The following is a 24,245-nucleotide window of genomic DNA, read 5'->3' as shown; positions in this document are numbered from 1 at the left end:
TTTTTTTAGTGATGAAGCCCATTTTCATTTGTGTGGATCCGTAAACAAACAAAACATGCGCTACTGGGCTGATACCAATCCTCGACAATTGCATCAACGGCCTTTGCATTCACCTAAAGTCACAGTGTGGTGTGCAATTTACTCACGTGGAATTATTGGTCCCTGGTTCTTTGAGGAAAATGAAGTCACAGTGACAGTGAATTCGCACCGGTATGTAAACATGTTACAGGAATTTTTTTTCCCACGGCTAGATGAGTTGGACTTAGGGGACACTTGGTTCCAACAAGACGGAGCAACGGCACACACTTCAAGAACATCGATGGCTGTTTTGAGGGAACACTTCCCAGAGCGCCTTATCTCAATTAGGGGCGATTTGGAGTGGCCAGCCCGCTCTCCCGATTTGACCCCTTGTGATTATTTCCTATGGGGTTTTTTGAAATCCCGTGTGTATGTGAACCGTCCAAGGACCCTACAAGATTTGAAGACGAACATCCAGGAAGAAATTGCCAACATAACGCCTGCTATGCTGGCAAGAGTCATGACAAACGCTAGAAATCGGTTTACTCAGTGTATGGAGAATGGGGGACGTCACCTAACTGATTTGATCTTCAAAACTCAGTAAAACAAAACTTTATGTATGTGCCTGTATTATAAAAAACGAATAAAAATTTTCTGATTCATACAATAAGTTTTATTAACTTTTGAAAAAAGGAAGTTATACTGCCGCACCCTGTAGAATGGGAAATGCGCAACTCTACTCATTTTTAAATTATCTTGAATTTTACAGAGAACAGAGGAAATATATTGTTTTTGAAAGCATATTTATCAAATAAAAATTTTTTGGATTTTTTTCGATGATTTATTGCTAACACTGAGAATGTTTGCCTTTTGGATTGTATGGAAGAGTCCACCCAAACTTTATCCTTTGTATGTTCAGCGTTTACCCATGTTTTCTTTTGAAATTCCATTCCTTTCAATAAATTATGGAATGTTGATCTTTTGAAATCCGGCAACAACTTCGTTAACAACTCTCAGAACTTTATCCACTAAATGTAATTGAAAGAAAAAATTGGGCACAATTCTTTAGATGGCGGTCCTTTCGACATCATCAATTGAATTGTTAATTTTTTCTCTTTATGGATACTTTTTTGGACCGGCCACTGAATGATTAGCTCTTTACTCACGAAGAATTCAGTAGACATTTGAAGAAGATGCTCCCGAAATATTTGACGTTTTGAAAATAACGTCAACAGTCTTGTCATCATTTTCTTGCATTTCATTTTTATAAATATTTACAATATATTTTTTTCATTGGCGTTAAAATGAAAATTATTATGGCAATTAATGTCAACAACTTCATCATCTTTCTCCGTGTGAAAGATGTTTAAGAAAATTACGCAGGCAAAATATATATGTCACTGCAGTATGATAATACGATTCCGTCCCTGTACTCCAAATCATATAACGGCTTCTGCAGCGATGCGGCGCTCGTCCCGCCTAACCTACCCCCACTCGGCTTTTTATTTGTGGTATATTATGGTACCACTGATTTGGACCAATAATAATACCTGGACGCGTTTCGCCCGGGATGTTCACGTACTTATCACGCACAAATTTGTAATAAGGACTACTACGGGAAGCTAATAATAACCAGAGTTCCACTCACTCCACGGCTTAAATTGCTTCTTTCAAATTTAAACGTTTGCAAAACCCAATAAGGTTAGATTCCTTTCTTCTAAAACTTTTACATAGTCTCTATAACTCGGTTCGTTGGCTGGACATTATATTGAAGGCAAAAAAGAAACGAATATATTTCCATTTGCCTTGTGTTTTTTAATTTTACATATTTTAGTTAACAAAGTATGTAATACCAATGTTTTAAAATTTAAATTTTTTGCTCGAGCGAAAGTTTCACAAATCTTCTTCATTGTATTTCATTAACTGTTGTTATTCTCCAAACTTTTGGCTATTGTATTCCGATGTCAAAACTACTAATTCTCTCTGTAGCAATAGAATTTGAAAATTCTTCCTCCAATGTGTGTTCTAAAGATCGGGAAAGCGTTTGGGAAATTGACAATTGACATTGGCAGTAATAACACATTTTTATTACACTAGCGCCATGATTGTTAAGTGATAGAACTAAATTTGTGTTGCCGAAATTTACATGCCAGTTGAACTTCTTATTGGGTATGTTTTGTGGGTTACACTGTCAGCGGGGATGGTGTTGTGTACCGTGTTTTGGGACATAAGAGAAGTAATTGCGATTGACTTTCTCATCGAACAGCGTACTGGGAACACGCAGTATTTTAGGAAACTACTAAAAACAACGGTGAAACCTGCCTATAAATCAAAACGACGCGATATTGGGTTGGAAAACACTGGAACACACTCCTAATCTAGATTTGTCGTCAAGCGACTGTTATTTATTTGGTCAATTAAAAGAGGCACTTTGCGGACTGACGATTCGAAAGCAGTGTGGAGGTATAGTCCTCACGGTTACAGAGACAATTTGAGAGATTTGAACGAAAAAGGCATTCGAAAGTTTCCAGGGAAGTGGTAAAAGTGTGTTGAGTGTGACTATTTAGAAAAACTACAGAAAAATCAACTTAATAATAAAGTTTTTCATAGCAAAACTCTCCATCATATTTGAACCATCCTGGTAATAAGTAAACACATTATAATTATTACAAGTACAATAAACATTTATAAAAATCATATAGTCCAATGTTGTCATTATTCAAATTATGTACTCTGCTGTGTTGTGCTAAATCTTTTTGACACCTAAATTGACAGATGAAAGGATCTGTCAACCATTGAAATATGACAATTCTGAGTGCGTTTAACATTATGTCAAACTTTATGATGACGATGACAGATTTGACATATTCACATCAGTGTTGCCATCTCTTAAAACTTAAGTAGCAGTCCTTGTATTAATCCTCAATATCATTTTAAAATCAACTTCCGATTTTTTTTATTTCTCTTAACGGAAAAAACATTATTTTTAATTATAAGGGTCAACGACTAGAAAAACTGGCGTTGGTATTGGTACATTTACCATTTCTGGGACCGCTGCTTGTTTTATAATTGATTAAAATTATTTCTCGTTGGATTTCTTGCGTAAAATTGTTGTGTATAAGGTCATGTGAATTTATTCAAAGGCACGTTATTTTACAATAATAATTAACTGAGTATTTAGAACATAAAGAAAATGTTTGTGAGACGAATAAATTATTAAAAGTTATAGTTATCTATTTACTCTCTATTTATTACTTATCATGACATAATGATTCTACTGCAGAATTAAATAATCAGAGGAAATAAATTAACTATACAGGGTAATGGCGGATACAGTTATGTTACTAATCTGAAATTACGAATCTATAGGTTTTAGAAGACGCTAATTTCAAATACGACGAGTATGTATTGATATCTAGTTAGCCTAGACCAGTTCCATGCATAAACAAAATATTGCGTTACCATAACAACAAACAATAACTTATTAGAAGTGTCAGTGTGAAGTTTGACGTCAAAAAAGTAAACCAGAGTCCACCGAACACCAGTTTCTGTGTCAGTCCCCGAAAATATCGATGCAGTTCATGACATGATTTTATTATCATACCGTCGAATTGGGCCAAAACAGATATCTGAGTTCACGTCAATTTGGACATGATAAAAAATGCTGCCAAATGGATCTCCAAATGTTTGAATGTTGACCAAAAGCGTGCAAGGGTAGAAGCATCGCGTTCAATCTGTGCTCGATTTGAAAACGATGTAGACTTCTTAAATCGAATTATTACTATGGATGAGACTTGGGTACATTTCTATGATTCAGAAACAAAGCAACAATCGATGGAATGGCGACACTCTGGTTCTCCAAGACTTAAGAAGTTTCGTGTCCAAAAATCGATGGGAAAAGTTCTTGCTTCAGTTTTTGGGATTGCCATGGAGTAATCATGATTGATTTTTTGGATAAGGGTAGAACAGTAGATTATTATTCGACATTACTGACCACTCTACGGGAAAAAATTAAAGAGAAAAGACGCGGGAAGCTATCCAAAGGTGTTTTGTTTTTGCAGGATAACGTACCTGCACACAAATCTCATGTTGCCATGTAAAAAATTCGTGATTTAGAGTTTGAATTACTAGAACACCCCCCTTATTCACCAGATTTGGCTCCGTCCGACTATCATCTCTTTCCTCAATAGAAAAAAAGTTTAAAAGGTCGTGAATTTTCTTCCAACGAGGAGGTAATAAAAGCTGTGGAGGTCTGGTTTGCAGAGCAAGAAGAAATATTTTTTTTTAAAGGTCTAGGGACGTTGCAGGTTCTCTGTAATAAAGAAGAGAATATGTTGGGTACTAAAATATTTTTACATTGAAATTTTGTTTGGTTTTATAGTAGGCTAAGCATTTTTCAATATATCCTCGCATGTTGTCCTGAAAACGGAACTTCCGGTTATATCTGAGATGAGAAAGTTGAAATTCTGCATAGTTGTAGTAGTTGACACCTCGAAACAGAAAATCTAAGAATCCATCCTCTCGATTACACAATCCATTTTTGCTAAGCTTTGCTTCTACACACAATATAAGTTTTCATCCTCATGAATCTTTATTAAAAACTATTTACAGAAATCTAACAATCGAGGGAGATCACTCAATTGAAAGTGCTGCATGAAATGAGATGAAAATGGTTACCATTTTGTTTTTATTTTTTTTTTAATAAGATGAATTATTCTTGACGACAAAGAACGATACAGGGTGCGCAATCTCTAATGGAAGCATTTCATGTTACGACCTTGAGAATATCTTTTACTTTTAATACACAATATCGAGTTAGATTTGCGATGGTGGAACATTTGTGGTAAAAGTAAAATATTACTTATTGCAAATAATTTAGTCTGCGATTTTCCGCCATGCAATAAACCAAATGCCGACCCTTGTTGCGTGGCTCTTCAAAGAAGTAAAAGAAAAAACTACCAGGTTCACACATTCTTATTCACACAAACTTATTCTTGAAGGTTTCGGACTTGGACGTAAATTTTCGGGAATTTTTGCGTCTGGGATATCTTCGAGAAACAGCACGTTTTCATGGTTATATATATATATATATATATATATATATATATATATATATATATATATATATATATATATGGTGGCTAAACACCCCAGATGGGGTAACGCCGCTCTTACGAGCTTTCTAGATCTTTTTTTTTCTTTGTTTCGGGGTAGATCAGTCCCCATTCTCTTCTGTGTATATCTTGTGGCACATATCCTGCCAGGCTCGTCTATCTTTCGTTTTTTCTTGCCAGTTCCACATCCCAATTCTCTTAAGGTCGTCTTTTACCTCTTGCCACCATGTAGACCTTGGTCTTCCTCTTCTTCTAGCACTTCCAGGGGTCCAATCTAATATTGAGTACGCTACTGTTTCCTCTCCTGCTCTCCATACATGTCCCAGCCATCTTGCTCTTTGTTCTTTAATTTTTCTTACTATGTCCTCTTTAATTTCTTGTGCTATTTCATAGTTCATTCTTCTTCGGTACTCATTTTCTGTTAGTTTTACTGGTCCTAATATTGTTCTTAATATTTTTCTCTCAACAATTCTTAAGTCTTCTTCTTGCTTTTTTGTCATAGTCATAGTTTCTGCAGCATACATCATGACCGGTCTAATAACTGTTTTATATATTCTCATTTTTGTACTTTCTCCTAGTATTTTGTTTTACAGTATTTTTTTGTTAGCGTAATATGCCCTGTTAGCTGCTGTTATTTTTTCTTTGACTTCTGCCTCTTTATTTCCGTCACTACTTAAGGTTGTTCCTAAGTACTTGAATGTATTTACTTCCTCAAAATCAAAATTTCCAATTTTTATTTTCTGTTTACCTCCTATAATACGTTTATCTAGCCTCATTATTTTTGTTTTCTTTTCATTTATTTTGAGACCCATTTTACTTCCTTCTAGTACTCTTTCCTTTAGCATTTCTTCCATTGTGTTTCGACTTCTTGTGATAAGTGCTATGTCGTCTGCATATGCTACTATTTGTCCACTTCTAGTTTTTATTGTTCTCTTGTCTATTTTACGCATCACATATTCCAGTGCCAAATTGAACAGCGTCGTTGATAAAGCATCCCCCTGTCTTACACCCTGATTTATTTCAAATTCTTCTGTGTTCCCCACTTGTGTCCTTACTGTGACTGTTGTTTTCTTCATTGTACACTGTATTAGTTTTCTTAGTTTGGGGTGTATTCCCAGTTCTTTTAGTGCCGACATGAGCTTACTTCCTTTTATCGAATCAAACGCTTGTTCAAAATCTATGAAGAGTATTTCCACTTCCATTTTATACTCATACGCTTTCTCCATTATCTGCTTGACCGTATGGATAGCATCTATTGTAGATTTTCCAGATGTAAACCCGGTTTGGTACTGTCCAATTATGGTTTTGGTTTGTTTTGAAATTCTTTTTTGTATGAGTGTTGACAGTATTTTGTATGCGGTGTTTAGCAGCGTGAGTCCTCTGTAATTCTTACATATCTGTTGATCCCCTTTTTTGTGTATAGTAATAATTTCACCAGTTTCCCAATCCTCAGGCATTTTTTCTTCGATCCATATCTTTTTGATCAATTCATATAGCCGATATTGGAGGTCAAAGCCTCCATATTTTATTAGCTCCATATTAATGCCATCTAATCCAGGTGCTTTTCCATTGCGGCTTTTATTGATTATTTCATAGATTTCCTCTCTTGTTGGTTCATCCGTATTTTCGGTTGCATTTTCTAGATCTTCTATTTGTTGATATTCTTCATCTTGGAGTACTTCTTTATCTGTAAGTATTTCCTTAAAATATTGCGTCCATGTCATTTTGTACTGGTGTTCATCTTCCGTAACTTTTCCGTTGCTATCCTTTATGCCTTTTATCTTCCCTTTATTTACCTTATTTTGTTATATTTTATTAATACAATCTCATAAAACGAGCGCCATCAAATTCCTAATGTTTTTTCATCAAAAAATAAGCTTTTTAGGGGGCAACGCTGAAGATTTTTAACGATCACCCTAATTGCCTTATACTATGACGGACAAATTCTAACTAAATTATTTAAGTAAACGTGAATAGAAATTAAATTTCCAAACTGAATCCATTAATACATGAACGGTGAACAGTAGGTCCTTTTTTGATTCAATGATACACCCTTTTAACCGTTTGACGATCATCTCAGGTCATTGTCATTAGTGGTCCAAGGTTTAGTAGATTCGCTGGTAATCATTTATCTTTAAACAATACCCGTACAACATTACGGAAATACACACAAACATACATATATATATATATATATATATATATATATATATATATATATATATATATATATATATATATATATATATATATATATAAAGAACATTTGGGACCTTCATTACGTTCAACCTCTTTTACCATTTTATCTTTTAAATTTTTTATATAGACAGCTGTAAAAAAACGAGCGTCAAGTCGTGTGTTGCCTATTTTGGACGCCGAGACAATAAACAATTGAAACCGATCGTTAGATATGATAATGTTAATGATTGAAGGATTTTATTATTGTAAAAGTAGGCTTTGATGAGTAAACGGTAAAAAGGTTTCATGGAGTTTTCCGCCTTCCATTTCCTAGTATCTATTTGACTTAGCACACCCCTGGGACGTTCTTTGTATGTCAGATCTTACGAAACTAGAAAGAAGAATGAATGATGAAAATATATAAACAAATGAGCAATTGTTACAATGGGAACTGTATACCGAAGATGCAAGACAAGAAAATGATCGTCTTTAAGAGTGTTGAGAACAGTCATGAAATCACAAAAGAAAAAACAGGTTGAAATAAAGTAGTACTAGGCGAAGCGTAATCTTTGGGTTTCTTTGGAGTAGAGACAAAAGTCATAGCAATATTTGGTTAGAAAACTTGGCAATAACACTAAAATATTTTAAAACTATTTTATTCGCATACGAAATAATATGGCCTCAAGAATGTAAAAGAATGATAACACAGTACACGCAAAGTTGACATGACAAACCTGGGCCTACAGACTCGTCATACGCTGCCAACGATGTAGGAGGCGCTGAATACAATGCAAACCGCCCCAAGGGTTTCCACTAACTTACAGTGACATTCCATTGCACTTATCTCTTGGAAGAACAGTTATTTTCAGGTAAGTGCGCTGCTTGCCAACTCTACTACCAGCTATCAACGAACCATCTGTTGTCCGCTAGGCATCAACGAGGCGGATCACTCGCTAGACTGGGACCTGCGAACCCCCCAATGGGCCCAGAACCCATCCTTGGTGTGGCCAAAAGAGCTGTCATCACGTCCCTCAACAGCCTTCTCGCAAGGCGGGCTCGGCAGAGATGGATGGAGACAAACAAAGGCCCATATAGATGGACCCCCGCTCGTCTCTCACCAAAAACTTCTCCAGTTAAATAGGCGCGAAATCAGACTAGTGACCGGACTTCTAACCGGACACTACCATCTAAAACGTCACCTTTAAACCATGGGCATAACGGATGATCCGTAGTGCCGCTGGTGCATGGAGGAGGACGAAACTGCAGACCACGTTATCTGTGAGTGCACTGGACTCACACGAGCGCGGTTTAAACGCCTTCGCAAACCCCACAACCTGTCTAACGACATCAAAGGGTTCAAGCAAAAGCGCCTGATGGGCTTCTCAAAGGACATCGGACTTTGGTGACGTCAAGTGTGGCACGACGGGCCTATCTGAAGGCCTATGTGCTCAACGGCTTCACGGCTGCCCACACCTACGAACTATGAATTATCTCTTGTCCGATGAACTTCCAAAAGACACATATGGGTTTATTATCTGATCACATTCTACAAGAAAAAAATAGCCATACACTTGTTGCACGCCGCGTCTCGGATGCCTTCAGTCCCTGAAGCGAATTATTTTTAATGGCTTCAATGGACTCGTGGCGCATCCCCCTAAGAGGTTTTGAGTTTCGAAAAGACAAATCGAACATTAATACTAACTTTCTTATTTCAAATTCAATCACATTGTACATTATTTTTTTTTTTAATTCTTCAGAATATTATAGATATATTTCATGTACCATGTGGGCATATCCCAGGATCATATTATATTTCAGCTTCAGGGAAAAAATATAAGAAAGTGGCACTGAGAAACACGTGGAAATTATTTTCAAAGTTTTAGGTTCACCACTAGAGAGAATATTGAAAAATATGAATTTTACCCAATTAAATGAAATTTTATATACGATAATCGAAATCTTCAACAAATTCTTTTCATTTTTAATTGTCAACTTGATTTATTCCTTAGTCCCACTCAACACTTAACATTTCTTTGTCCCGGACACTGTTCAGCATTTAACTGATCACAACATTTCAAAGAACAAAACCTGTCTTCGTCATTTCGTTTCCACGAGCAAATAAGTAACTATTTAGTGGAAACATCAATAAAGAAATTTAAGAAGTTAGATTATCTGAATGAAAAGCAATGGCAACCACACCCTGGTATTAATGTTATCTCGATTGATTACGTAAATCATTATTGTGCTACTTTGACAAGTTATCCAATATAAATGACAGAATATGTTGATTGAAGATGTCATCTGGATGGTAATAACAGGCTGCATAAAGTTGAAGTAAAACAGGAATTGTTGAGACAGTTGAAGGAGCAGTTGTCATAAATATCTAAGTAGTGATTATGTCGAAAAGTGATATTCATGTAGACATCTAAACTATTACTGTGTAGCAAATCGTAATCTGTTTATTTTTGACAGCCTGGATGACCGTGAATCAATTATTCTATTGGGAAATACGTAGTGTGGTGCATGAGTTCTTGGCATGACAAAAACTTTTATAAAAGTTTCGACTTGCTGTTTCCATCTATTTTATTATAGTAGAGCTCGAACGACCAATCAGTCAAGTTGTTTTGAAAAATATCTCCGAACACAAATCAAAAACAGAACGAGACTGTTTACAGTGAATTGTTTCCATAATTTTCAACAACTGGTCTTGGTTGTTTCGATGGAGACAAGAATCATTAGAAGATGACCCATACAAAAGCATTTAAATATGACAAAAAATAGTGCGAAGTGGGTTCCTCAAATTCTCAGCGCAATTCAATATCAGTGTCGAGTTAAATGTTGTGAACGATTTTTAGAGCTTTGCCGTTAGGATCAAAAAGTCTAATTCGATCAGTTGTAACGGGTGATGACGCTATGGTAAAGAAGAGCCCACACCAAAAAATCAAATGTCTCGAAAGCAGTAAAAAGTGATGGCTACAATATTTTGGAACAGCGAGGGTATCCTTTTGATCGACTTCAAGGAATCAAATACAGCCGTGAAGGCGGCATATTACTCTGACTTAATGGGGCAGTTACGTCAAAAAATTATCAAAAAAAAAGGCGCGATAAAATCAGCAGAGACGTGCAGTTGCTCCATTCCACACTGCTTCTCTTTCCAAGGCTACTGCTCACAAATGTGGCTTCACAGACAGTGAACATCTACCATTTAGCACTGATCTGGACCAGCTGCACTATTTTTTGTTCGCAAAATAGAGCCCCGAGTAAGGGATAAAAGGTTTACTAACATTTTGGCTTTCGACATGGATCATACGTTCTGAAAAGTATATGGAAATAAGAGAAGAATAATAAACTTTTTGACATGAATTAAACCATTTATTTCTTTAGTAATTTAGCAATGCCTTTTGATTTGATTGATTTTTATTTCAATTCGCAAGCAATGGTTTTGTTGAATTATAATGGAAAATATGTGGAGATATGAGTAGTATAATTTGCCAGTAGGCAAAGTTAGTCATAAGGATTAATTAATAAATCAATTAATAAGAATGTATCATTACTTTTTACTTTAATTCAACTATAAAAATCGAATTAAAAACATGTTTCTAATATATCTGAGTTATCTAGTTTTTAATCTTACGATGGAAAGCTAGGTGCTACTACCACTATTCCGCTACAATGGATATAGATTGTTTGAGTAGATGTTTTGGCTTCCAGGTCGCTCTGCTCCCATATCTAGAAGATATTTTGTACATGACTCTGCATCTTATTGTTCTGTCCGCAAATATGTATACTGCTCTCACTACTCCTTGAGGAATCTAATCCTTTTTTTCTGAAATGAATAGGACAATCGCAGAGCAGATTTCTGCTGTTTGTATGGCTTGCTAGAGTCTGCAGTTGTCGTCCTCTGCCATGCCTATCGTTTAACGTGATTTTTGATTTATTAGAAGCCCGGCATCAAGTTTAAAGTCGTTTCTGGACGTCTTAAGAAGTTTCTCAGACTTCGTAGAGGATATGGTTAGGAAACTTTTGGATTGTCGTAGTCCTGGAGTGTTTTTCTAGTAAGACTTCATCTGATTTACAAAATTGGTGTTCGAAAAAGCTACTATTTGATACCGCCAATAAATAAATCTAAATCTAGTTCTTTTTTAGAAAAAATTTCTAAAATTTACTACCTACGTTCTACATTCAACACTTGATTACACAACTAACCTAATGATTATTTATAAAGTGAAATCAAAAGTCTGTAATTAAGCAATACTGCTGTTGCCTCGCACCGAAGACCTTGGCCTTGAAAATTCGTTAAGGAATTATCGTTTGAGGTGACGAATGTACTACTAAACACACAAATAATTGTAAAAACGTGAAATGCTGAATCAATTTTTAATTATCGATCGTTAATGCGTAAAAGACTCAATAACTGGAACAAAAACCTAAATAACTGGTTTTTTTATATCTTTCAATGTTACGATTTTAGAAATATACCGAATTTGAAATTTTTCATCATTTTTCCAACTAAGCGAATTAAATAAAAAATTGTTTTTTCTTCATCCCTCGGTCGAAAGTACGTCCTTTCGTCCCTAGTAGCAGGGACATTAAGCATTAAGCCGGCTCTGCTCGGCTACAATGGATTTTTAAATTTCGGCGAATGCGCATATTTTTTATAAATGGCAGAATTCGTTTGATCTCAAGTTTTTTTATAACAAGCGGTTTATTTACATGGTTTCTTTTGAATAATTTGTTAGGAGGGTCTACTTATTTATGCGTTTTGTTTCTTTACTTTCTAGAGGTTTTGAGAATTCTATTTTTGGTATATAAATAAGTTTAAATATAGTTAGTTCAAAATATAATTGTCGTAGTGAAAAGAACGATGTAACAAAGTAATCTTATCAAGTGAATTATTATAAATAGTGTAAAGTATGTAAACAGATTAAGAACATAAGAGACAGTGTTTATTAATTCACCCTACGAATAGAAAGAATGTAAATAAATACGAAATACATTTTTCATAACTGTAGACTGTGATGTCTATGGTAGAACTGCCATAATATGTTACAACGACATTGTCTGTCATTGTCAATTTCAATGAGGATAAAATATGCAATCAAGTTAGGAGATGTGAATAGTTTTACGATGGTTGCCACTTAAATTTGAGATATGGCAACACTGATGTCAATATGTCAAATCTGACATCGCTATCATAAAATTTGACATTTTTAATGGTGAACGGACTCAGAACGTGTTGTCATACGAGTGTTGTTTACAGATATTTGTACCAAACGCAAAATTTGGCAATCACTGAAAAAAAGCTCGTGTCAATTCAGTTCAAACAAAAACGTTTATGAAGAATCAAAACATCGAATTTATGGGTTATCTGCCGTACAATCCTTGTTTGGCAACCACATAACTTACTTAGCAACCCTCGTATGGTGTGAAGGAGCAAAGTTTAGTAAAAATGCATTATGTACTACAACTATGCAGAATTCCAGCTTTCTTTTTCATATGAGAATGATTTTTGAATGCCAAAATGATTTGTTCGTTCGCGTTGGATACCGCAAAATTTGAATGGAATGGAAAAAACGCTACGACAAAGGGTTCAAACGCATCCAAAAGTATATTGATCTTAATAGAGAATACTTCGAAAAACAATAAAGCCATATCTAATTATAAATATTTGTTTTTATTTGTGTATTTCAAAACTTAAGTAGCGGCCCTCGTATCACGATCAAAATGTGAAATTTTATATTTAAACATAAAACAGAATTATTGAGCAATGATATAGCAAATATTCCTTCACGTTACGTTGATTTGAAAATCGTGTGCTTGATAATATTTGGTGAAAGCCGATTTGGCAACATCGAAGAAAGTTTTTCTTCGAACGTTCCAATTTGTAGGTCAGAGAGTATTACTAATGACAATTCAACTAAAAAGAGCTGTTAATTATAACAATTTTTGTATAAATAAAAATTAAATTTCTGAATCTCACGAATTCAATCGTCCCAATGGACATGAACAGCAACCAAACTTTTAAATTTATAGGATAGGTTAGGTTATGTTAAATTTGACGTATTTCAATTTCAAAAAACAATTCAAATCTACAAATTCGACAAGCTCAACAAGTAATTTTTTATATTGTTATATTTATATAAATATACTGAGCAACTAAGAGCAAACGTCGATCCACTAATAGAAGGCGTATTTGAAAATATAAAATTGTTTTTTTCCCTTTATTTACCTGATTAAGTGGCACTTTATATACGATAATCAAATTCTTCAACAAATTTTGCGCATTTTTCATTCCGCAAGTTTTAGACTATCTCTTCAAATAAGACGTAGGGGGAGTGGGAACCTTGTTATGAAAAGTCCGGTTCTGTTTAACCGATTTAGATAAACTTGATGAAATACAAAATATAGTATAATTTCACTAATCCGGCACTATTAAAAACCGGACGGTGCCGAATTATTGGAATGTTCGGATTACTGGATTATAGTGAAAAAGTCGTAGGTTTGTTTTTAAAATGCTGGATAAATGGCTGTACTACAGATTCATCGCTTCTCACCCGATATGGTTAACACGTTCAGGGCACCAGTACATCGATGAGGCGGGCGCCTGTCATTCCAAAACGACAAGCTCTTTGTCCCTTTCACCAACGGTTGGTTAGTTTCCATGAAGACATTTCTACCTAAACCTCTCCCACTGTACTGTACATTTACTCAGTATACCTTTGGCTTTCGAGAAGTGCTTTGCGTTCTTACTATCCCAATCGACCCAAACTTCCTCAACCCTCAACTGATCCTTCTACATTTCATTATTTGCCGGAAACCGAATCGGGGGAAGGACGTGAGGTAGAAAAGCCTCAAATAAGGTCCAGTGAATAAATTTAAAAACTAACCACATATTTTTGTACTGTTTGCACAGAACGGATAGGGCTATGTGTTGGGTGCTTCAAGTAGTACCATGACCTGTACCATGACTAATTTTAAATGTGAATATTATTTTTGCAAATTTGTTGTTAAATCGGAAAAAATGCTTCGACAGTTGGTTTTAACGCATGTAAAAGTAACAGCCCTCGTAGTACTTAAGGAGTCTTAAATTTTTAGCACTCCTGTTCGACTAAGTTTTTAGGTAATTATAAAAGCTGTTAAAATTAATTTACATAACCAGAAAGGGGCAAGACAGGGAAAACAACTGTTTTTCTTCAACTGTGCTCCTTTTTCGTATCCTCAGATTCAGAAATGTTTTTCGTAAGTTTATGTATTACACTTATAGATTAACAGTTACTCAAGAAACATCTCTAACACAGGCTGTTTCGGCTTACGGAAACCGACAAGAGAAAGTTACCGTTAGTCAATTCCTACTTTTTAAATTCAGTTGAATGTATTGTTGTATAAATGTCTCAAGTTGATACGCACTAATAGACGTTTCACAATAATTCAATTGTGTAATTTTTTTCTTACTACCGAATATTAAGAATAAAATCGCTGAACGACAAAATTACATTCGTGAGCAAAAAATCAACTCAAGTCACACGCTCTCGGTCAAAAGTATCTAAAAAAAAATAGTTGTCTCCGCCATAGAGGAGGTTCATTGGATTCACGATAGATGCTTTCTGAAGGACTGGATTTGAAAGCTTCAAGGCAAATCCTTATAGTTGTATTTTGAACAGAATTAAAAGTTTTTAAATCAGGTTTGCTTGCTGACATATAAATAAAGCTTCCACAATCTAATTTGGAACAAACGAGAGATTTGTACACCTGAAGCAGAGTTATTTCATTAGCTCTCCATAGAAGGTGAGCCAATGATCCTTCCAGGTTAAACTACTATCAAAGGAAAGACCCAAAATTTATAAAATATATTATTATACGTATTTTTTTAAAAGATTATTTAAAAATTTAATTTGATGTACTGCAATGTTTGACCTCCTTAAATCTATGTATCTTTATATGAGTTAGTTAATAAAAAAAATAACGCAACGAAGAACATTTCACAAAATAGAATTTACGTAACGTTCGACGGTTCCGTTGAGAGATAATAATAAAGATCTATTTGCGTTGAAGAATTACAAAACAAACAATAAGAAATAATTTTCGTGTATCATCTACTTTCATAAAATGTTCGTTTGTCTGATGGCAAGTAACAATCTAATGCTGACTTATAAATAGAAATCGTCGAAATATTGAAAGTAAACGAACAAAACATCAAGATATGTTCATACAGGGTGATATAGCATACGTTAGATTTTTGTTAATGAACTAAATATAAAAAAATAAAGTTCCAGTTAATCCTTAACTGCATCGCATCGAATTTATAATGCTGAAGAGTATGAAAAAGTTCTGGGAAAACATATTGGAGTCACTCTCCCGGTTGAAGTTTGAATCTCAAAAAGTGCAAAAACAACCGAACTTGTGGCACTTCAAGTTCAATCCATCAAAAATCCATTCTGGTCCAGGGTGAGGTTTTTTATAGAACTGAAATTTGTCAAGCAAAATCTGTCACAAAAACAAAGTTTAATATGACTCACATAAACACTAAAGCCATCAACAAGGGGGTTGGCCTTAAAGCTAGAAAAATAAAGGATGATGCGAAACTGCTAACAAAGCATTTTGGCAAGGGTGGAGAAACCACGAGACGCTAAAATTTTATCTAGATTTGGAAAACCAAGAAGCCGAAGGTCTCAACTCAACTTGAAAATTGATACAGATATTGTATAATCTAGTATAACAATAAAGACTTCATTTACTTTTTACAAAATATTAAATTTTATTTTATGATACTTTGGAATAATTTTTGTAAAGTGTAAAAAAATTAAAAATTACAATTATTATAGCTTTTATAGCTCAACCCCTTTGCAGCCTAAGCTTATTTTTGTTTCAAATCGCGCCAAATCCCAATCTTAATATCAGACAAGTCTAAATATTTATGAAACTATTTTTTTGTATGTTTGTGACAGTTTTTTCCACTGTCCAAAAATTTCTTGAGATGGACTTGGCGGATTTTGATTCTATGCGCTTCAAATATCAATCTATTAAAATGAAATAACACACACTACTTAAATAAACTTAAACTATTTTTAACGCGATATCAGAGGATAAGTTGATAAGATTTAGTGTTATGGAACCGGAGATAAATATGGTTAATGTTTTTGTTCTGTAAAAGTTATCCAAATACAGCAATGAACTAAAGTCGTTTCATCTATCCGTGGCCACATATAGACAGATTGAAAATCATAAGACGTCTCACAGATTGAGGCCGCGTTACAAAAATTTGGCTTCAAGACGGGGTTCGACCTATGAACTTTGAATAACTATTCAAATTGAGCGAAATTAAGCTATTGATCAGATTGTGAATATTCTCAATTCTGTTTTATAATAAAGCGAATCGATTTTAATCAACTGGATACTATATACACCCACAAAAGCAAAGCATATTTACAAAACCTTTCATGTCATGTCATTTTTTTTATCAAACATCAATTTATCTCGGCATTAATTATCAAAATGACCAACCACTCCCCGAGTAAATACGTTCTTTGTTTTATCGACCACAATTAATAAACATTCCCTAATTTATCTAACCAAAGTCATTTAGCGACGATGATAAAATATTAAAAACATTAAATAAAGATAAACAATCAACATTTACTGAAACCTAACCTAACAAAAAGATTCCCGAATTTGTTATTCATGTAAATTAACCACAAAAGCATCCGTATAAATATTTAAGGAACTAACGATTCACATCCTGTATAAAATGTCTAATAATCGAAAACGCATCTTGTAAAATAGTGAAATTATAAAAAACAATTAATTGGGACGAAGAGAGAACCACGAGAAAAAGATGATTCATACCTGAAGTACCTACTTGTTAAACGTTGACCAGTTTCATTTGTTGACGTAGTAAATAACCAGAGTTGCCACATTTCTAAATACACTAACAACACTAGCAAAAAACATGGAAAAAAACAAAACATTAATTGAAAAACTGTTAAATGGAAAGTAAAGAATACAAGCGAAAAAATATTTCTTATTTCAAAAGAAAATTGATGTGAAGTACATATTTACAGTTTCGAAAAATAGATGTAGTTTAGTAATAATAAAAATGAAATTAAGAATGGTTAATATAGTGAACAAGAAGATAAAAGGCAGAAAATGGAATGTGTAAAACCTGAAAACTGAGCTTAGGACGAACAACAGAAAAGCAATTACAAAAGAGCGAAGGAAGAAATACGATTTATGAGCAATAAGAGGATATTACGAAAAGTATTATAAATGCAACGTAGGAAGTAATTGGTACAAAAGAAGCTAGGTTGAAATGGCTACGAACTACGGAACAAGATGGTTATGATAAATATAGAAAAATAAGAAACGAGAGCACAAATATAATAAAAATAAAGAAAATAATATGGCAGTATGTACCTAGGAAAATGATAATGAAAATAATGTGCAATTATATCAAAATATAAAGGAACAATATAGAAAACTACAAGAAATGTTAAAGGAGAAGAACAGAAAAATTATTAACGACAGAAGAAAGTGAGTATGAAGAAAACGATAAAATTGATAATGGTACAATACCAGAAAATGAATAAAAACCAACGAATGTGAAATGTATTAACAGGAGACGAAATAGTGATTAAGCTAATAAAATACGGGGGAGATAACCCAATGCACAAAATATTCAAGATCATGGAAAAAGTATGGGAAACAGAAACAATACCGAAAGAATTGACTACTGGATTGATTATACTAATAATGAAAGGAAGAAATCCCAACATTATGTACCAAATATAGAGAGATATTAGTTTACTTAATGTTGAATATAAAATAATAACAACAACAATAATTGAAAGACTGAAAAAATAGTGGAACCAGAAATAGGAGGATATCAAAAAGGTTTTAGGAAAATCAACAGTAGATGCCATAGATACTATAAAACAAATGATCGAAAAATGATATAGCTAAAAATTAGAATGCAAATGTTATTCATCGACTTCAAATAAGCATTAGACAGTTTAATACGATTGGTAAAAATGTCTATATGCTACATTCTACGGGAACAGTAAATACAAAAGAAGGACCATCTGAGGAGTTTGAAATACATGCTGGAGTAAGGCAAGGTAATGGACTCCCAGCGATATTGTTTAACATTGCAGACCGAAAACGTCTTCATCGGTGAGAATGGTAGGTAAAAGAGGATTGAAAATAAATCGGAAAAAGGCAAAATACATGGGAATTAAAGAAAGAAATCTATAAACAAGAAAAAGGCAAGGTGATGGACTCCCAGCGATATTGTTTAACATTGCAGACCGAAAAAGTCTTCATCAATGGGAATGGTAGGTAAAAAGAGGACTGAAAATAAATCGGGAAAAGACAAAATACATGGGAATTGAAGAAAGAAATTCATAAACAAGAAAACGGCAAGGTGATGGACTCCAATCGATATTGTTTAACATTGCAGACCGAAAAAGTCTTCATCAGTGAGAACGGTAGGTAAAAGAGGATTGAAAATAAATCGGAAAAAGACAAAATATATGGAAATTGAAGAAAGAAATTCATAAACAAGAAACAGTAAAGATAAATGACCTCATTTTGGAAGTAATCGACATCTTTAAGTATTAAAGAACAGTGACTAGCAACAAATATAACAAAGAATTAGACAATACAAATAATTCATCCAGCACATATAAAAAATACAAAATCATAATGCAAATCAAGAAAATAAGCCCAACAACCAAATTAAGAGTCTAGAAAACTGCGATAAAACCAGTTGTTACATACGCCGTGGATATATGAGAGGAAAATGATTATAAAAATTCATAGACCATAGACTAAAGAGTATAGAGGGCTTATGAACTATGATATTAGAAAATGAAGATATAGTAATTACAATTAAAGGAAAAAGATACAATCGTACGGACACATTAAAAGAGAATGGAAAAACGGCAAGGTATAAGGAAACAAATAGAATGAAGACGGAACCAGAAAATATTGCCAGTAAGACCAAAAAAATAGATGGAAAGTTCAGATTTTACAAGATATGCAAAGTCTACGAGTACGTGACGTACGTGGTAGAAACAAATGTAGGACAGAAAGAAATGGAGAACAATGGTCGATGCTGCAAAAACATGTATTAAGCTGTAATTAATTAGTGATAAAATGTAGAATTACCACCCACAAAAAATACAAGGTCAAAAGAGCTCAATCTGGGCGGCTACAATTCTAAATATAATGTGCCTTGTATAGTTAACAGGGTGTTTCCGAATAGCACTCCAATCTCTCGGGAAATGATTCTATAGAAAAAAAGTTGCTATAACAAAACTTTCAAAAACGCTTCGTAAGCAAGTTATAGATAGATTTCGCTCGGATTCCTGATTCACCAATAATAGGAAGTCATATTGAATGTCTCGGGTTTGAAATTGTCATGCAAATTATCTCAGATAGGTAACTGTAATAGTTTTTACTAAAAACTATTACAGTTACAGATCTGAGATCAATTTTTCATGTCAAAATATGTATAGACCAAACAAATTTGCACGACAATTTCAGAACCGAGAAATTCAATATGGCTTCCTATTGTCGGTAGATCAAGAATCCGGGCGAAATCTATCGCTCACTATAACTCGCTTACGAAGCGTTTTTTGGAAGTTTTCTCATACCAACTTTTTTTCTATAGAATTTCCCGAGAGATTGGAGTGGTGCTATTCCAAAGCACTCTGTATAATATAGTTGATATATTATCTTGATTTTAGGTTTCTTTTAATTTAAACTTCGTTTAAAAGCATAAAAAAATCTTGACGTTTCGGCCTATTGTAGTCTTTATCAAAATATTTTATGCTTTTAAACGATATTAAATTAATTAAGAGAGATCTAAAATCAAGATAATTTAACGACAAAAATATATAGAAGATGTCTAAGAAGTAAGAAATTTATATAAATCGGAATGGTTCAACATGAATATTGACGAATCTAAAAAAACGAAGAACGTGCAATCATGGAATTATAGCCGCGAGCCGACAACCGCGCAAACAAGAATAAGAATACATCGTATAGCGGGTTACGGTAACATTTAGTTTGCTTCAAGAACAGCACGATAAAGGAAACGACTTAATAGGTTTCATTTGTTAACTGAATAACAATGGACAAAGGTTAACTTCGACTGTTTTATAACCTAACAATTCATTTAAATTATTCTTACCAAGAAGGTTTGGTATTTCTAAGATTTCACTTTACATCAACAAACACACTTCTAATATACACAAAAACATTTGGTATTTAATTTAAATCAAGTCATTTTTGTAGATCTATTTTAAAAATAACACTAATAGCCATATAATGTATTTTGATATAAAGAACTATGAATGCCCAGTTCAATGGCGTACGTTTCTACAGGATACAAAAATTCTTTGGAACAAATTTTAAAAGCAAAACAAAGGTCAATGAGAAAAAACTTTTTTATTGAAAATACCGCACTCATATATTTTTTGGGTGCCGAAACTAAATATGATACTATAAAATATATCTCCTATAATTTATTCACATTTTATAAATAAATTTATTGAAATAAGCGATGTTTTTTAAATATATATTATCAAAATAATTGAAAAACTAAGTCTAATAGGTCTAGATGACGTTGTATCAGAACTGAAGCACATTTTCTGGTCAAAAAAGTCTGATGCTTTGTAAAAGTCTGTTTGTTTTATGTTTGTCATTAAAAACCCAAAGAACTATTAAGAGTGATCAACATATATATCTTAAGTAGCAACTTAAGATAATTGTTAATGTTGAGAAAGAAATGAGTTCTTCAAATTTGCTCTGCCTGTGATATGAAAAGATCGAAGTAATTATTATTACTGGTCATATTTTAAAAAATTAAAAATAACAAGCGCATTTCGATTACTGGAACCGGTCCCTGCACCACATACAATTGGAGTTAATTGAACAAATTGATAAAGAATTCAAATATACAACATAAACCTGTTAAAGATTGGGCTCCATGACTTGGTTTATAAACTGAGTGTTATAATAATATTAATCTAGACAGTAGATCTAAAGCCAGGAAATCTGATAGGTCAGTAAGAATTCTATACCTAACTAAGCCAGAAAGACGTGACAAACCAATGTACCAAATACATAACATATTGGAAGAAGATACCCCGTTCGAAGTGGTAATTAATGACCGCCAATCATGGTTCAATGAAAACCTTCTGCAAACTCAAAATGTATGGTAGTGCGAAGAACTGGACTGAGCATTTCTGAACAAAAATGCAAGCTCTCCATACCTCTAGAAACTTCACTCACCATTTCTCAGGCAAAGTTTCTAGCAATAAACAAATGTGCTCAGGAGTCTTTGGATAAAAACTTCTTTAAAAAGCATATCCACATTCTCTCAAATAGCTAATTGGCATTGAAGTTTCTGTAATCTATTGAGTGCACTTCGAAATTAGTGTGGGAGTGTAAACAAACTCTTTAATTACCAGCTATCAAAAACAAGTAACTCGAATGTGACTTCCAGGCCACCAGGGTATACCAGGAAATGAGGAAGCAGACAACCTTGCCAAAAAGGAGGGCAATGACTCCTTGGACCAGAACCCTACTGTGGCCACACGAGATGCTACATCAATAACTAATTATATGAACAGCTAAAGAATCAGATAGAGTCTTACTGGAGAAACACTTCAGACCTAAAACAATCTAAAAGATTCATAACCATATCAGCCAAGAAGCCTGAAGAACTTCTCTCTATGTTCAGAAACGATATTAAAGTTGTGGTTGATCTTCTAACAGTTCACTGCCCCGTCAAATACTACCTTAAGACGATGAGCATGGCAGAGCCTATTTATTTTGGGAGTAGAACAATAATATGTAGAATCTTGTACAAAATATCTTCTAGATATGGGTGCAGAATAGCTGTAAAGCCAAAACGACTTCCCAAATCTACAATGGGTAAAACAAACAAAAACCAAAGCCAGATTAGAATGAAAGAAATTTTCAAGAATATTTTTAGGCATGTGCTACTTATGTAACACAGATAATCAAAGAGCAAGTAATGTTGATGTTATTTCAACTGGAAATAAGCGATTTGTTTTATATAACATGTGTCTTCTAATGGGAAAAACATCAAAAATATACCACTAATAGAAAAGGAAAAATCAATCAAAAACTAACTTTTTATTTTATATAGGTTATGTATATATGAAAAAATAAGATAATTTATTATTCAATAAGACAGATAGTCCAAAAAACTCAGATAATCATTAACTTCTTATTAGATCCTTTTAGAAACAATATAATCTAATTAATCAAAACATTTTTTTGGCAATTGATTTCAGTACTGAATTGTCTTTTGTATCTTTCTTTTGCCTCAAAATGAGACCTTGAAATTTTTATTCCAAGTTTAAAACAACATCTAATGGTATATAATGGGAATGTGGTAATTATTGTGTTCCTGTTCTTGTGATTTTGGTTGGAAATTCATTCACAATTATAAATTGATTTGAATATCCAAACATTACTAAAAACAATATTAATTAATATAAGAAATTCCTCAGTATGAAACAAGTTATTCATATGTTGAATATCTTGACACTTACAAGGAGAATAATATAGAAATGTTGAGTAATCATTTTACAATTCCCAATTTTTTAATGAATTTCCTGTATACAATTAATTAAAGCAGTATAGCTTGTGAGGATCTAACTTAAACTCGTCTTCAAAGTATAAATAATTACTGCATATTGTAGTGGAAATAATTTTAGTCGAATGGAGTCCTTCGACACTAGTCAATTATATTTTGCAATATCTTAAATCCCCAATCAAAATTAATTTAACAAAAAAGAGAAAAATTTATAGTAGATTATGTAGATACATAAAAATATTGGCAAAAACTTTCGAAATAGATGTAGACTAAATAAATGGTTTAGTTCTATACATTAAAATAAAATTATATATTCTTACACAAATTATCCTTTAATGACTATGTAACGCCTTGTTATCAAGTGAATTGACAGTGAAAGCAGGTATATTCAGTTTAACAAATGAATAAACACATAATTATACCTTTATAAGGTTTCAAAATACCACTTTCAGTTATTTTTAGAAAACCAACAAAAACGGAGAGAGCAAAAGAAGTTCAATGAACATAATAAATCAAATATTATACGAGTTCAAAATGATACGAGTACCAATAAATGGTAATTAATAACAAAACTCGTTCATTACTGGATTAAATAAATTTATTATATTGTCATTAACAACTAACATATTTAATATTTGTTCAAAAGGTAAATTGTAGTGGAAAGCCTTCGTAATTAGAAATTTAATAAATTTAATTACCGTCAAAAATAAAAAGGATAATAACTATCTATACTACATCGAATAGACTCACAAAAAACTAATACTGCTACTACAGGTTTATATACCAGCATTCAAAATATTTTTGTTATAACCAGAAGTAATATTATGTGGGACAAGTAAAGTTACTGACAGATGACAAAATAAAGGCATTAGGATGCCAGCGTGAAGTCCGTTGTATGAACAAATCTACATACAAAATTGATTTCAATCCAATTCAACTACTTAGTTATCTTTTATGTGGTTCAAAACTCACCTGACTATTATTCGTGGTTGTATCTTCAATTTTATCAGTTTCCATTTTTATCATTGTATAGAAATTATCAACTAACTGTATCGATTACGATAAAAACATACGCACCAATTTATTAAAAATTAGTTATAGAACTATTTACACTAACACATTATTTAATTAACAAATTGTGGTTTAATTTCTAATATTAACGACCGTCTAAACTAAATCACAACGATCACAACACTTCCTTCCCCGATGCAGAAGTGTGGCATAAAAGAAAACTCTCAAAAGTCATCATGCTACTGTCAAAGCTCGTGTCAAGCTTTGCCAACTATATAATATTAAAATAACTGATA

The 24,245-nt window shown here is 33.3% G+C and overlaps 1 protein-coding gene across 2 annotated transcripts in view; it reads right to left on the bottom strand.

The window, feature by feature from the left end:
• Nucleotides 1-24,196, bottom strand: part of LOC130441423 (F-box/WD repeat-containing protein 1A) — a 42,723-nt gene extending 18,527 nt beyond the window's left edge. Inside the window, exon 1 of one of the 2 annotated variants that reach the window (XM_056775104.1) lies at nucleotides 23,911-24,196. In XM_056775104.1, the coding sequence (XP_056631082.1) occupies nucleotides 23,911-23,964 (54 nt within the window). In that variant the 5' untranslated portion in view covers nucleotides 23,965-24,196. Of the gene's footprint in view, nucleotides 1-20,499; nucleotides 20,617-23,910 lie in introns of those variants that run through there. The other variant, XM_056775105.1, reaches the window with a different exon arrangement.
• Nucleotides 24,197-24,245: the final 49 nt, after the last annotated feature.

Source organism: Diorhabda sublineata, chromosome 3 (genome assembly GCF_026230105.1).
Source record: "Diorhabda sublineata isolate icDioSubl1.1 chromosome 3, icDioSubl1.1, whole genome shotgun sequence".
Lineage (NCBI taxonomy): Eukaryota > Metazoa > Arthropoda > Insecta > Coleoptera > Chrysomelidae > Diorhabda > Diorhabda sublineata.
Note: the sequence above shows the minus strand (reverse complement) of the source record. Positions and strands in the feature narration are given on the sequence as shown.